The sequence below is a fragment of the Armigeres subalbatus genome, chromosome 2, assembly GCF_024139115.2.
Source record: "Armigeres subalbatus isolate Guangzhou_Male chromosome 2, GZ_Asu_2, whole genome shotgun sequence".
Taxonomy (NCBI): domain Eukaryota; kingdom Metazoa; phylum Arthropoda; class Insecta; order Diptera; family Culicidae; genus Armigeres; species Armigeres subalbatus.
The window spans coordinates 333,058,233-333,073,697 of NC_085140.1; the positions used below are offsets into that span (position 1 = coordinate 333,058,233).

Sequence of the window (15,465 nt, forward strand, 5' to 3'; positions counted from 1 at the left end):
TTTCCCGTGTCACACACACAAATGAATTGACACTGTTTATTTGAGTAAACAAAAACATGTGTGTTCGATAAATAACAACAACAAATTACGAAGATAGCTTGAATGTATTGGAGTGCACGCTAAAAATTCGAAGTAAAACGAAGTTGCGCCAGAGTCTAAAAATTGATGCAACGGGCAATATACGGAAGTTGAATTTTTCTCCTGATATGTACAGGCAATTAACCCACTTCGGAAGTAGTGCGCTGGATTCGCCTAAAGATGCGCTAAACAACGCATTGTTTCCAATTCGACATGTTTACATTTTGCATACATAAGAAGCAAGCAAAAAGTTCAAATGCTGCCAGTATTATTTTCACGATATCATGCATTTTCATACGTTGCCATTTCGACAGTTTTTCACTCCACCGGTCTCTGGTTATAGGGTTGCTAGTTTCTCCTACTACTTAGCCAAAGAGGTTCTGACTTTACTCTGTCCTAACGGTCCTAACTAATTTTTCTGGGTGGGGGCGGAGTCTATGTTGTACAACATGTGAGGCACTCACGATTTCTCGTTTTTATTTATTCCATTAAACTTTACATAAATGACTGTTACATCAACATAAATACATAAAGACAATTGCTATTAAAATCACTGCTTTTGATCTCACAATACGCGCTGATAGAAATCAGTATCTCACATGGCGAAATTAATTAACACTCGGACTGTTGGGCATATACATTTCCGAATCCGGATTAGTCGTCGATTTCTCCATCTGGGTGTACGATGGATTATGAGGCTTGGTCATGATGCCCAGACTTTGCTGGAGCTGCCAACGACGCGCCGCCCGCAATGACTTCGTTCGTCGAATGGTACGGGCCAGCATGAAGGCGCAAATGCTTCCCAAGATCTGTACGAAAGCCACGGTGGTAGCTCCGGTGGCGATCAAAGCAGCACTTTGGCTTACGACCCATTGAAGTCGAGGATAGCAACCGTATTCGTATGGAATGCACGTTTCCTCTAAGGTTGACGGCATACAGCACGATGGCGGGACCTCAATGCTTCCGTCTGTGCTCGGTAGGAAGTCGTTCCAGTCATTGTAGTTTTCTACACCGCAGCACTCCAACTGCAATCAAAGAAATTATGGTAATTTATGTAAAATACTGTTGTTTTGAAAAATTATGTTTATTACTAACCACTCGTTGCATGAAATCGACAGACTCTCTAACGTTTTCGTTAGAGTTGTAGTTGGCCATCGATTCGTTGATAGTTCGGCGGACCATTTCTTCGACTTGTCCGTGGAGAGCAAACGCTGAAATAGCTGCCGCCACTTCCAAGATGAAAACAATCGCTAACAGGACACCGTACTAGTTAAGATATGAAAAATATATATGAATTATTTTGCAGCTTCCGCAATTTGGCTACCAAACTTACAATATTGATCATGGCAGTGCTTTCCTTGAAGGCACCGAAACAGCCAAAGATCGATACACACAACATGATGCATCCAATCGCAACCAACAAGTGTGCGGGCGAGAAAAAGTGTGAATCGATGAAGTCCTGGAAGTCACCGAAGATGGTACCAATGGCCGTTCCGACGGTGATGATTAGGATCGCTGTCAGCTGGAATTTGAATGTTTCAACAATAGTAATAATAATTATAGTGTTTGGTTTGTGCAGGTGTTCCAAGACTATTTCTAACATTAGTCGATAAGTGACTATGCGGATAACATTTGGATCAAGGGAACATGCTAGTTAATCATCTAAATGGTCATGGACATCCAACCAGCTTGAATCACATCTTTTTACATTCTATATCGATAAAAATGCATTAAAACTCAAACTCAATCAACTTTTCAAAGAGATTTCCAGCGAGCATTTCGTTCTTTGAAGGAAAAACCCACAAATTAACCAAAAAGGATCATCACCCGTGGTTTTCATATTTTTAAATTTTCTAGTAATAGATCTCACTTCATCCAAAATAGTTCCCGACGTAGGGTCAAAAACATTCTCTTGATTGAGAATATCTTCGAAGCTCCGTGTAACCTGATCCTCAATTGGACTAGTGAGACCTAGACTAAATTTATGGGCACTCTCAAACTGCTGAGCAAGTTTCTGAGCCTTTTAATCATTTGTTAATTAAATTTCATTTCTCTCTTTAAATTGGCAAAAGGGTTTCGAGCTGGGAATTTCTTAGGTTTTCTCAGAATAACGAAACGTTTATCATTTTGCAAATCTCACCAAATAACTTTCATCGCGGAATCGCGAGTTCTTTGGTATTGCTTTCGCTTTACATTTTAAGACGTGTCAGTAGCTGAAGATCGTCGTCAATAATGATGGAGTTGAATTTAATTTCACATTTAGGAGTTGGGGTCTGTTCACAAATTACGTAACGCTTTTGGGGGGAGGGGGAGGTCCAACTTGCGTTATACTTTGTTACCCAAAAAGGGGGGGGGGGGGGTGGGTACTACCAAATGTTACGCATAACGCGAATAAAAAAATATTTTAAAGGGTTTTTTTTAAATTACTGATTGAAGTAATTGCAATATATTTTGATCAAGACGATGAATACGTATCAACCTTTCCATACTACCCATAATTGTCCCATGCTAGTATTTGTAGTTTTTTTCTCAGAGTAAGTTTTTTTTTGGGAATCCTAAAAAAAATGTGTTTTGTTCGAATAATTCTTGCAAAATTTCGAAACATTTTTGTCTCACGATGAATCCAGCATTTTACGAGCACTAATGGCCGCCACAATCCAACTCATTTTTTGGTAGGATGGAAACAGTTTGAAGTTTGGCTTGTGTCGTATGACACAAAAACGATAAATTTTCATCATCACAATGATGAATTCATGATGGTGATGATCGCTGCGGTGTCATACGACACAAGCCAAATGTCAAATCGAGTGCATCCTATCAAAAAGTGAGTTGAATTGTGGCGGCCATTACCGCACGTAAAATGCTGGATATGCACGATTTCCACAGGTTATATTATTTTATGGAACGGCCTCGAACCTTTTATTGGTATTGTATTTCATGATTAGATCTCCCAAACCAAGCCAAAGTTAATAAAGGCAATCCAAAGAGTTTTCTTTCTAAGTAATTGCATTTTAGCTCAACCACTTCAACCACATTAAACAGTTCTATTTAAAAATAGTTTGTCTATCGTTTTTATTTCTCGACAGATCCGCTAAACTAAAATTTTAATGGCCATATGATCGCAAATTCAATTTTCATTTTTACTAGCTGCATTCTTGATATCCTTGGTTTCAATCATGTGCCGTTCCATATAACAGTGTTAAATGAATATCAAAACCCACATGCTTCAGAGAAAGAAAAGAATGGCATCAAAATTGTCTCAGTTACGCGTTATATGGGGGAGGGAGGGGGTTCATAAAATGTTACTTTTTGTTACGAGGATTTTTGCGTTACGTAATTTGTGAACAGACCCTTGCAATGCCTCTGGCTTGTTACCGGACTAACGAAGGCGTTGCATTGGCTTCGGGGTGCAACTTACTTCTGATCGATTATGGAGTGAGTAGCACCCATTCACATGTACAGCCGGTCATCAAGGGACGCCGTGGTCCCCGTAGACCAAGCTTTATTCTATAACACTATTGACAATAAAACGAACGAAAAAAATGTGAATGCGATGTTTGTGATCATAACAACAAATCAAGACAAAATTTTCAAAACGACTTATCTGCTTTTGTAAACAAAGATTCGAACGTCGATTTGGCAAACCTGATAGCTCTCCCACACAAACCAACACCATCAATAGGTGGATGAAGGATTCCGCTACCTTTTGATGGCGTTGGTTTGCGTGGGAGAGCTATCAGATTCGTCAAATCGTGGTTTGAATCTTTGTTTACAAAAGCAGATAAGTCGTTTTGAAAATTTTGTCTTGAAATGATGTTGGAGCAACTCCCGCTAACAAGCAAGTTTGGGAACCTATGCATCACTCTATTATAGAATTCTTGAGTTCCGTAATTGTTCTGTAAATACTGTGATTTTTATATAATGACGTGATGATGCTCCATGAGGCTTCTCCAACTAACACGCAAGCTCGGGAACCTATGAATTACTCTGTTGATCTTGTAGACCTCCAAGATTTGAACTCAGCTGGCTGTTCGGCCACATTGAGAGTTGACGTAAAGTCAATGTCAACTTCTCTCCGCAAACAGCCGCAAACGCTACGGATTGCCTGTTCCAGTGGTAAAAGTCCACCATAAAGGTGACCCCTAATTCTTGGTGTGATGCTGCTTTATGCTTACCGTGCCTACGAATGAATGGTTAGGGGGGGTCTAATAAAAACCCAACCGCTAACGGATCCTGTGAAGTACCAGGGCACCCTTCACAGTATTGAGCCCTTACTGCACTAACCATGGCGTAGTTGACTGTTTGTTTCTCCGAAATAATCGGCTACTCTTATTCAATCTCAACTTGAGGGTGGGATTATGAGCATGTTTTGATTAAGTTTTTCATCAAATTGTCACCTATATGGACTTGTTTTATGCGTTTTTCACAGTGTACTCTGTGTTTCGTCTTTTACGTTCTTGATACGATACCGATTTGGTTTCATTGTTGCTTTCTGAACATTATTTTTTAGAAAAAAATTCCTTCTAAAAATTTTGTCTGTGGGGGGTTATGTCAAAACCACCCCGTGGCTACGCCACTGAATAGAGCAGAAGTGTTAGACATAACTCTCTGCTCCAATAGAATCAGTCACGAGTTGACGAATTGGTATGTATCAGATGAGGAATCCATATCCGACCATCGTTACATCTTCTTTGATCATTTGAATTTCAAGAGGAACCCCAGGGATGGAGTTTTTCAAGTCGGTTTGGCAAACATGCATCTTCATGTTAATCAACATGCTTATCAATCTGGAAAGTCCACCGTGAATTTTCTACACAAGGTTGCCTTTCTCGATGTCGTAAGCATTTGCTCAAAAGCAATCATGGGGTCTTAAACCCAAATACCCAGTTGTACGACCAATTTTGGCTTATGGATGTCTTGTGTGATGGCAAAAGGGTGAAGTGAGGACAATTCAGTCTAAATTAGGCCATCTTCAAAGAATGTGCCTAATGTCAATGACAGGAGCGTTCACTTCGACTCCCACGGCTGCTCTCGAAGATCTCTTCAACGTGGCCCCACTACACATACATTTCAAATAAGAAGCACTTTCTTGTACTTACCGATCATGGGTTCTCGTTTCATGGAAGAGAATCCTGTAAACCGCAGTTCTACACACACTTCGTTGTTACAGCTCATGGTTGATTGGGACAGAACTGTCCTCGCTCCAAGTGATCTCACATTTTCTAGTAGTTTTCATTATAGGACATTTTCAACACAATTCCCCTCGCGCGATGAGTGGACATCTGACTATTTGGAAAGAAGTATGTCAGACAGCATTGTCCCTTTCCCAAACTGACGGCTCCCTCTTCGAAGGTAAAGTGGGTGCAGGTGTCTACTCGCGTGAGCTGAGATTGGAACAGTCCCACTCCTTGGGTAGACACTGCCATGTCTTTCAAGCGGAAATATTTGCCATTATGTGTGTGTGGAGTGCAATCCGCACTGCAGAACCACATAATGGGCAAAGTAATATACTTCTGTTCAGATATCCAAGCAGCTATCAGAGCTCTCGCTTCGGCCAACTCAAGGTCGAAGTTAGTAATAGCATGTCGAACTCAAATTGAGGAACTGAATTCAGTTAACACGTTACACCTTATATGGGTACCTGGCCATTCTTCCATAGCTGGAAACGAATTGGAATAGCTCGCACTAGAGCATCACAAGACTTTATTGGTCTTAAGCCAGCTATTCCAATATCTAAGTGTTGGGTGAAGCGTTTGATTAGCTCTTGGACTTCCACTCAGCACAAAGGGTATTGGAGTAGTTTGGCTTCATGTCGACAAACAAAATTGTATATTCGAGAGCCATCTCCGGTAGTAGTAAACTATTTAGCTAATCTGTGTAAACATAATTGCAGTGTCTTAGTCAAGGCCTTGACAGGTCACTGCCGACTCAACTATCACATGGCAAATATTCAACGTGTTGAATCATTTGTCTGTGATGCTGGTGAACCCGATTATGGAACTTTTTATCATCTGATATATAACTGCCCAGTAGGGTGGCTTAAATTAGTATGGAAAACCTTATTTCGAATTTTTTGATGGGCCGCCTTTTTTTCCGTTTTATTTGATGTCCTGATGCTCTGGACAAATTTTCAGCCAAATCGGTCAACGTTTGGGCGGTGCTAAACTCGTTGGAAGTTTATATAGAAAAATATATGGCGGGAAATTGAAAAACAGTGATTTGCAGTCAGAATGCACAATTCACGATGAAGAACTATAATACAGTTCCTGCAGAATTTAATACAGAATGTTATGCTGAAAACCGTGAGAAGATTACAGTTTATCCGGCCAAGTTATTGGAATTTTACTGAAGTGTAGTTTGAGCAAATTTCGCTTCTTTTACACTAGAAAAGAAATAAATTCACACATACAACACCTCAGTAAAATGCTAATAACTTTGCAGGGTAAACTATAATCTTCTCGCGATTTTCAGCATAAGATGCTGTATTAAATTCTACAATAACAGAAGGAGTATCATAGTTCTTCATCGCAAATGGTGCATGTTAACTGTTAATCACTGGTTTTAGATTTCCCGCCATATATTTTTCTCTATATATTTCCAACGAGTTTAGCACCGCCCAAACGTTGACTGATTTGGCTGAAATGTTATCCAGAGCATCAGGGCATCAAATAGATTGGAATAAGAGGGCGGCCCATCAAAAAATTGGAAAAGTGTTTTTTGAGCCACCTTACTGCCCAGTTTATGCGCAACTGCGTTTCCAAATATTTGGTAAACACTTACAAAGTGCAATTGACTACAGAAACTTGAACCTTCAAAGTATTCTGTTAATCATAACCCGTTGTGGTAAGGAGCTATGAGCATTTGTACGTGTTGTATACGTTGTATACCCTCTTCAAAGGTCCCTTTCCCAAACTTCCCATTTTTCTCCCATCCATATTCCTTTCCTTTTTGTTCACTTCCTTTTCCGTCAGGTGCGTGATGAGAAAGGCTGTGAAGGCGATGGCACAAATCTCCCAAATTGAGGCGAACGTGCCCCTGGCGCCGACGTTCTGATACCTGATACCGTAGCTATTCTGAAAATGTTGAGTGTTGATGTCCCATGGGGCATCTGCAACTAACACACAAGCTCGGGAACCTATGAATTACTCTGTTGATCTTGTAGACTTCCAAGATTTGAACTCAAAAATATTTTGGAGTACCGTTGATGTTCTGTTAACACTGCGATTTGATAAAAATAGTTTAATTATGTCTTAAGTATCTTTGCCAACTTCAAATTAGGATTGGCCCCGTATAAGGCTTTGTTATTTATGTAGATCATCAAGATCTGAACTCAAAGAAGTTTTTGAAGCCCTAGAAGATCATGGTTTGCATCCGTTTGGAAGTTTTGTCCAAAATGTATGTTGAAATACGACGAAAAAAAATCCGTTTTGAATCGGTTAAGCATGTTACTCATAACATGTTAGTACAGTTGAGAAGCAGAAAACTGTAAATTTGAATTTATTATTTGAAGTTTCCAGGAAAATGCGTCTCCTGTAAAATGTACCACTTTCGCTGGCACCGGTTCATATGTCGCACGCCATGTTTTTTTTTTCATAACCAAATTCAAGTCTTCCACAGGGTCTCCGGAATAGGTTCCGGGTACCTTGTTATTTTTCCTATGAATTACGACTAAAACTAGTTTCAATATGTCTATCGCAAAAACGCCGACATTTGATATGGATCATTTGAAAGTTTTTTTTTATATATGTCCGGTTAAGTGTGTTAGAGTGTGCTCCATTATAGCCATCTTGATTCCAAATTGATTCAGAGACATCACAAATATGTTTTATCCACGATACGGTTATAAAAAACGATGTTGGTACCAATAACAAACAAAAACGTCAAAAATATCCTAAATAGGCACTCAGAGCATACCTCATACTCCGTATAAATTTGAAATCGTTGAACCGACATGTCCACTCGATCGACTCTTTAAAACTACGATAATCTCTAGTTCATGTCTGATAATCTGAAACAGATTGGCCAAAAATTGAATATTCATAAAAATGTGGTGCCTCAAAATAAGTTGGGATGCAAAGGATAATAAGGGTTGCCAACAATAGTCGCATACTGCCCGTGCTCGTATCCTATCTCGTCTTATGACAAGAAAAGGTTGTTTTAGCCATGATACATAAGCTAAACGATGACTCATAGTGTTTGATTAGTAACGATCCATCAGAATTGTTAGATATTTTGGAAGATTGTCCACACTACGCACTGTCTGATCTCATTGTATAATAGATAAGATAACCTCAGATTAAACCATCTACCGGTTGTGACGTTTTCCTCGTCTTGGAATATATGTAGCTTCACTTTAAGATATCCTAGTCTTCGCCACTGATCCAAAACTCAGAGTTGTAACGAATACAACTCATTGAAAATGAAACAGAAGAGAAAGAAAGTAAACTGCAACCTAACGCACCATTAGACTTCTTTCGGACCACGTGTCGTTGATGCGAATATTTTCCGAGTAGGATTTTCGGAAGGCAATCTCTGTATTCGAGGCAATGGTAATCAGGATGTTGACCTGACCATGTTATGTTGGTGGACGAAAAGTATCGTTGTCACAGATCTGTGCTGCCTGCCGTAATCTCAAAAATCTGTCAGAATTTTCTGAACATTATTGTACATATCAGAATCAAGTTACACATGATTGCGCGGCCGGTAATAAAGTTAATCAGTTCAGTGCGTGTTGGCTCTTGTTTCGGACAGCAGAACGATCGCGCGAGTGACCGAAATATTGTGTTCTGCATTGCGCGGCCGTCAGTGCCTGTTATGTAGTGTTTCTGTTCAGTAAGCAGATAGTTCGCGCGGTCGAGTGAGTAAACAATTGGTGCGTGTTCGGACGTGTTTCAGGTAGTAGAACATTCGTAAAATCCGAGTTTTTGATTCTGTTTTTAACGTCCGGTGAATAAGTGTGCGGTTGAACGTGTTTTGTATTTACATGATGCGAAATATTTGTAAGATCCGGGTTACTTTGTCCTGCTTTGGACGGTTCGTAAGTAAATTGATGAATATATTTTAATAATTTTGTTAGCAGATGCAAATCTACATTCGTAGCAACCCATGACATATGTTTAATATTTGTAATTGCAATATACTAATTCATTACTAGTTTGTCCGTTACCTAGAACACACGCGTCTTTTATTAGCTCTGCCCAATAGGTTATGGGCCCAGAGAAACGTACCTAGCGGATGCGGAAGTGAAAAAGTTAGATTGGAGTGAAAAATGCCTAGGGTCCGTAGAAGTGGTGGATCCGGTGATGGCGTACAAGAAGAAGCACAGCCGCAGAGTTTCAACACACAGAGCCACCCTCAAATTGAGCGGCTGGTCGGTCGCGAGAACTGGAGAACGTGGAAGTTTGCAGTCAAGACCTATCTGGAAGTGGAAGATCTCTGGGAAGCGGTGGAGCCGAAACTGAATCCAGACGGAACAATCCCAGCTGTAGATGCAAGGAAGGACAGGATAGCTCGAGGTAAAATTATATTGCTGGTCGATGCGGAGAACTACATTTACGTCGAGAAAGTCAAAACGGCGGCGGGAACGAAGCTGAGAAACACCTTCGAAGACACTGGTTTGACCCGCCAGTGGGCATTACTACACAAGCTCATCACGACGAATTTGCAGAACTCTGAATCGATGGAGGCGTATGTAAATCGGATGATTTCGACTGCTCACCAGCTGATTGGAATCGGTTTTCCTCTTGACGACCGATGGATTGGTATGCTGCTGTTGGCGGGGCTACCGCAGGAATATCGGCCCATGGTGATGGGACTGGAAAATTCTGGAATACAGATAACAGGTGACATCATCAAAACCAAGTTGCTCCAGGAGACGGATTTGCCAGCGCCTACTATGGAACCGGCGTTTATTTCGGCAAAGAAATATTCACACGGTTACCATAGCAACGCGAGTACCAACGTAAAGGGTAAAGGACCGAGATGTCGACGTTGTGAAAAATATGGTCACATAGCGAAAAAATGTCAAGCTGAATTACCACCGAAGCGAAATCAACAAGAAAAGAAAGGAGATGCTTTTTGCACTGTGCTGTCTGTTCGTGGAGCTGCCACGGACAACAATTGGTATTTTGATTCGGGATCTGCCAAACATCTTACCAACAACGGAAGTCTGTTAGAAAACATGTGTGAAGCGGAAGGCAGTATCTACGCGGCGAACAAAAATTTGATGAAAATTGTTGCGGAAGGATCTGTCAAGCTACAGCCCAGCTGTAATCCAGATACGATCGAAGTGCAAAACGTCGAGCTGCTTCCAGAACTGGCTGTAAATCTTCTGTCAGTAGGTAAGATTGTTGACCAAAGTCATACTATTACCTTTAGAAAAACTGGTTGCGAAGTCATAAACCCCAGCGGAAAATTAATCGCTACTGGTTGCCGTTCGAATGGGTTGTTTAAGTTAGAGCAAAAGTACTCTGAAGTGCTGACGTGTTCATCTCAAGCGATTGCCAAGCTGTGGCATCAATGCATGGGACATCTGAGCCCTGGAGGATTGGCAAAACTCAAGAATGGACTTGTAAGCGGTGTCAACTACGATGGCACAAATGGTGGAAGTTGCAAAATTTGTGCCGTTGGAAAGCAAACACGATTGCCCTTCAAACACGTTGGATCACGGGCCAAGGAGGTACTCGAACTGGTCCACTCAGACATTTGCGGACCAATGGAAGAAGCATCTTTGGGAGGAGCCCGGTAATACCTATCATTTACGGACGATAAAACTCGTAAAATATTCGTATACTTTTTGCGCACTAAATCAAAGGAAGAAGTGCTGCAAAAATTTAAAGACTTCCAAAACATGGCCGAGCGCCAAACAGGAAAAAAATTGAAGATTCTGAGAACAGACAACGGTTGGGAATTCAAGAACTGGAATTTTGAAAACCATCTCAAGCAACTGGGTATCCGTCATCAAACCACAGTGGAGTACATTCCGGAGCAGAATGGACTCGCTGGACGGGTCAGTCATACAGTTGTAGAAAGAGCCAGATGCATGCTATATGAAGCCAAACTATCGAAAGCGTTTTGGGGAGAAGTTGCCGATGCCGCTGTATATCTGATCAACAGATTACCAGTAAAGGGAATCGAAACTACTTCGGAGGAAGCCTGGACAGGTCATAAACCAAATCTGTCTCATATCCGAGTATTTGGTACTACGATTATGTTCCATGTGCCGAAGCAAAAACGAAGGAAGTGGGATCAGAAAGCGAACGAGTGCATCCTTACCGGCTACGACGAGGAATCGAAAGCTTATCGTTTGTTCAATCTGAAGACTAGGAAGATTTTCAAAAGCCGTGACGTTTCTTTTATTGAAGAAGGGGTCATAACTACTGACCTGACAAAAGCTGAAAATAACAACCAGCATCAAAATTTTGTGAGGCTCGAATTCAGTGAAGATGTGCTTAACAATCCATCAACAAGAATGGCTATTACTAATAATCCAGATCAAGAAGAAGAAGAAAAAGAAGTAAACTCGATTGGCGATGAAAGCGATGAATCATTTCAATATGCGAACGATTCATCTGACCCTGCGCTTCCACCGCATACATCTTCAAAATCGCCTGTGGCGTTGAGGCGCAGCGGTCGGGAGCGCTTTCTCTCAGGCAAGTATAAAGATTTTCAAATTGTGAACAAAGGCTTGCCGTCTTCAAAATTTACAGATTCAATAGATGAACGTACTATGCCATCAACATCCGTGACTGAGAATATCGTTGCGCCCCCGTCGTGCTCAAATCAAAGGCCTGCTAGCGGTAATATGCAACAGCGGTTGATGCTCTGCGATAGGGGGCGCCTGCCCCAAGGCAAGTATTCAAATGATATTATTTTTGAATGTTCCGATACTGGTGCCAAATATCCTCAGACGATCCCGGATGAGCCGATGACACACAATGAAGCTTTGTCGCGAGCCGATGGTGAGCACTGGAAAAAGGCCATGATTGAAGAGTATGAGGCACTCATCTCTAACAAAACGTGGACGCTGACAGATTTACCGGCAGGAAGGCAGCCCATAAAGTGCAAATGGGTATACCGTAAGAAGACTGATGCAGATGGAAATGTTGACCGATACAAGGCCAGACTGGTCATTAAAGGATATTCGCAGCGAAAGGGGGTGGATTATGAGGACACCTACTCCCCCGTGGTCCGGTATAGTTCCCTGCGATATCTTTTCGCCCTGGCAGCGCGATGGAACCTCGACGTGGATCAAATGGACGCAGTAACGGCATTTCTGCAAGGCGAGCTTGAAGAAGAGATTTACATGGAGCAACCACCCTGCTTCGTGGACGGTGGCAAGAAGTCCAAAGTTTGCCGCCTTAATAAAGCTCTCTATGGGCTAAAACAATCCAGCCGTGTCTGGAATTCCAAGCTAGATGCTGCCCTCCGCAAGTTTGGCCTCGAATGTACCATGTATGATCCCTGCGTATACTATCGTATATGCAATGGAAAAATATTGTTCGTTGCAATATATGTCGACGATGTCCTCATTTTCAGTAATTGCAAGCGCTGGAAAAAAGAAATTAAAATTAAGTTAAGTCAGGAGTTTAAGATGAAAGATATTGGACCAGCGAAACACGTCCTGGGTATACGGATCGAGAGAACCAACGAAGCTATTACTTTGGATCAGGAATCGTATATCAATTCGATGCTTGAACGGTTTCAAATGTTTAAGTGCTAGTCAGTCAGTACACCAATGAACGTGAGCGAGAATTTGACGAAAAAATGTGTCCGTCATCTACAGAAGAAGAAGAACGAATGAAGAATGTTCCATATCGGGAGGCTGTGGGGTGCCTAATGTACCTAGCGCAAAGTACACGTCCGGATATTTGCTATGCGGTTAATGTGCTTAGCAGATTCAATTCCAATCCTGGCGAACGACACTGGAATGCAGTGAAACATCTGATGCGGTATGTAAAGGAACCTCCATATATCACCTAGTATACCGTCGCAACAAGCAGTCAATAATCGAAGGATTTTCGGATGCCGACTGGGCTTCAGACCATGATGATAGGAAGTCCACTACGGGATACGTGCTTACCGCCCAAGGAGGAGCCATCTCGTGGTGTTGCAAACGGCATCAAACCGTGGCCTTATCCACCTGTGAGGCCGAATATATGGCCTTGTCGGCTGCGGTTCAGGAAGCTTTATGGTGGAAGCGATTGCGAAGTTTGTTCGAAGAGGAGCAGTCAATTATGATCCATTGTGACAATCAAAGCGCAATATCCGTGGCAAAGAATGGTGGGTATCAACCAAGGACCAAACATATCGATATCCGTCACCATTTTATCCGTGATGCTTGGGAGAAGGGCGAAGTTAGGATTGCTTACATCAGCACAGACAAGCAGACCGCCGACGGATTGACCAAACCATTACCAGCTGCAAAGATGGATTTATGTCGTGAAGCTATGGGATTACAACGACCCATGGGTTGAGGAGGAGTGTTAGCAGATGCAAATCTACATTCGTAGCAACCCATGACATATGTTTAATATTTGTAATTGCAAAATACTAATTCATTACTAGTTTGTCCGTTACCTAGAACACACGCGTCTTTTATTAGCTCTGCCCAATAAATTTAATAATTTTTCAGCATATACTGTTATTGACAAACGCTCTATATTGTCGAAAAGTGCTCTTTATTATTCACCTTGCCCACTAACAATAATTTTCCTTCCTGAGACATCTATGAAAGTAGTATGGGTTCCCTGCATCTTCACTAGTAGATGTTGAACTAAAATTCCTTCCCTTCCTTCCGTGATTGTAAGGGCGTGGCCAGGTATACAACTGCTACTGTATAGGAAAAGGTACTTATCCCAAGTACCAATTTGCGACAATATACAGTAGATTGCTCAATTGAGCATTGTATAGTCACCCACGATTTGTACAATCACATATGCTATGCTACGCTATGCTATATAAGAAACAAGTTACACATCTTCAAAACTATTGAACAATGGTTTTGTTTCTACATGCAATTTGATGCAATCAAATCGATTAGAAGTTCCATAAAAAGTGAGTTTTTCGGTGTATCACATCCCGCTTTTTTTTGTAGAAAATTCGTTTGTGGGAAGAATACGTAGCCATTCAGTCCACTTTAGTGTGCGAGAAAAGTTGATAGCTAAAGTTGTTATCAGCCCAACACACAACCACATGTGGGAATCACCAGCATTTCTCGTGAATATCTGTCTATGCTTTAGCACAACCGTCACCAATTGATAAGAGCGAGTTAAATCGCATTTAGATATAGGGTAACCCGTCCTACTAAGGAGGAGTAAAGTATTTCCTCAGGACAAGAAAGTTCTTCAAAAATCAACTTAAATCACAAAGATGACTCATTTTGTGAAATTGAATGATCATTATTGCAATTCGATATTATAATGAAGAGAAAACATCTGGGACAACAGTATTTAGACGAATATTGCTATGAGTTCTTTTTCCCTGTTGATATGCTGTTAACATATTGCAGTGATGTGATGTCACAACAATAGGACCATAGTATTCCCGTAACTATAGTCACAGAGGAATGAGAGGAACTATGTTGCAAAAGTATCGAATGAAATGTGCTTTAACTAATAAATTGCCATTCGTTAGCTTCAAAATTTGGTTTACTGTTAGTACGAAATTCGCCGCTATAGCAACTATAAGGTCTACCACAACTATACGTTTATCTACCTTAGGCATATCTCAAGACTATTCATGGTGATTATAGGTACGTTTCCTCAATTTGTAAATGGTTATTTTCTGAGAGTTATAGCAGCAGTAATTTTATCTTTATTAGATTCTTGAGCTCAAAATTATCAGAACAACAAAACGTCAAAAATTTGACTAGTCATGGATATCATCATGTAGTTGTTTAATCATAGGCTGCAAAATGTCTGGATGAACTTGACATATTTTTGACAATTAGACAAAGTTGTTTTTGTCTCAGATAAATTGATCAGATTTGTATTGCTTTTCTAGTACTTACCAAAAACATGAAATTGATGACGAAAATCATGTATTTCACACAGCGCATCCCCATATTAAGATCATTCTTTTCGGTCGCCATTGTTGTCATCGTTTTCGCTACCATAAGGTTTCCTATTTCCGTCCTACCCAGAGTCCGAGGATCGGCGTTCGGTACAATCAATGCAGGAAATCTGAAACCAATTCGGTACGGAACGTCAGGCATTCAAATTCTCTTTTAAACCTTGAACCTAACTCACTATTGGAAAAATTGGACTCGGCTCTTGCTTTTGCAACGGCAAACACTACAATGGGAGACATTCTGAGTTGAGGGTGCGCTGTATTGTGATATCTTATCAGCAATGTTCCACAAGTGCAGGTATTTTTTCGATAACACAA

The 15,465-nt window shown here is 41.0% G+C and overlaps 2 protein-coding genes across 2 annotated transcripts in view; one reads left to right on the forward strand and one right to left on the reverse strand.

Annotated features, from left to right (window-relative positions):
- Positions 1–15,465, forward strand: part of LOC134212785 (histidine-rich glycoprotein-like) — a 299,313-nt gene that overhangs the window by 153,624 nt on the left and 130,224 nt on the right. The window lies entirely within an intron of this gene.
- On the reverse strand, positions 539–15,452 carry LOC134212781 (tetraspanin-7-like). The gene is made up of 5 exons (XM_062690944.1): positions 15,327–15,452; positions 15,089–15,260; positions 1,412–1,600; positions 1,174–1,344; positions 539–1,103 (listed from the first exon to the last, which is right to left on the reverse strand). Exons 2-5 carry the CDS (start codon positions 15,191–15,193, stop codon positions 687–689), a joined length of 882 nt encoding a protein of 293 aa, XP_062546928.1. The 5' UTR covers positions 15,194–15,260; positions 15,327–15,452; the 3' UTR covers positions 539–686.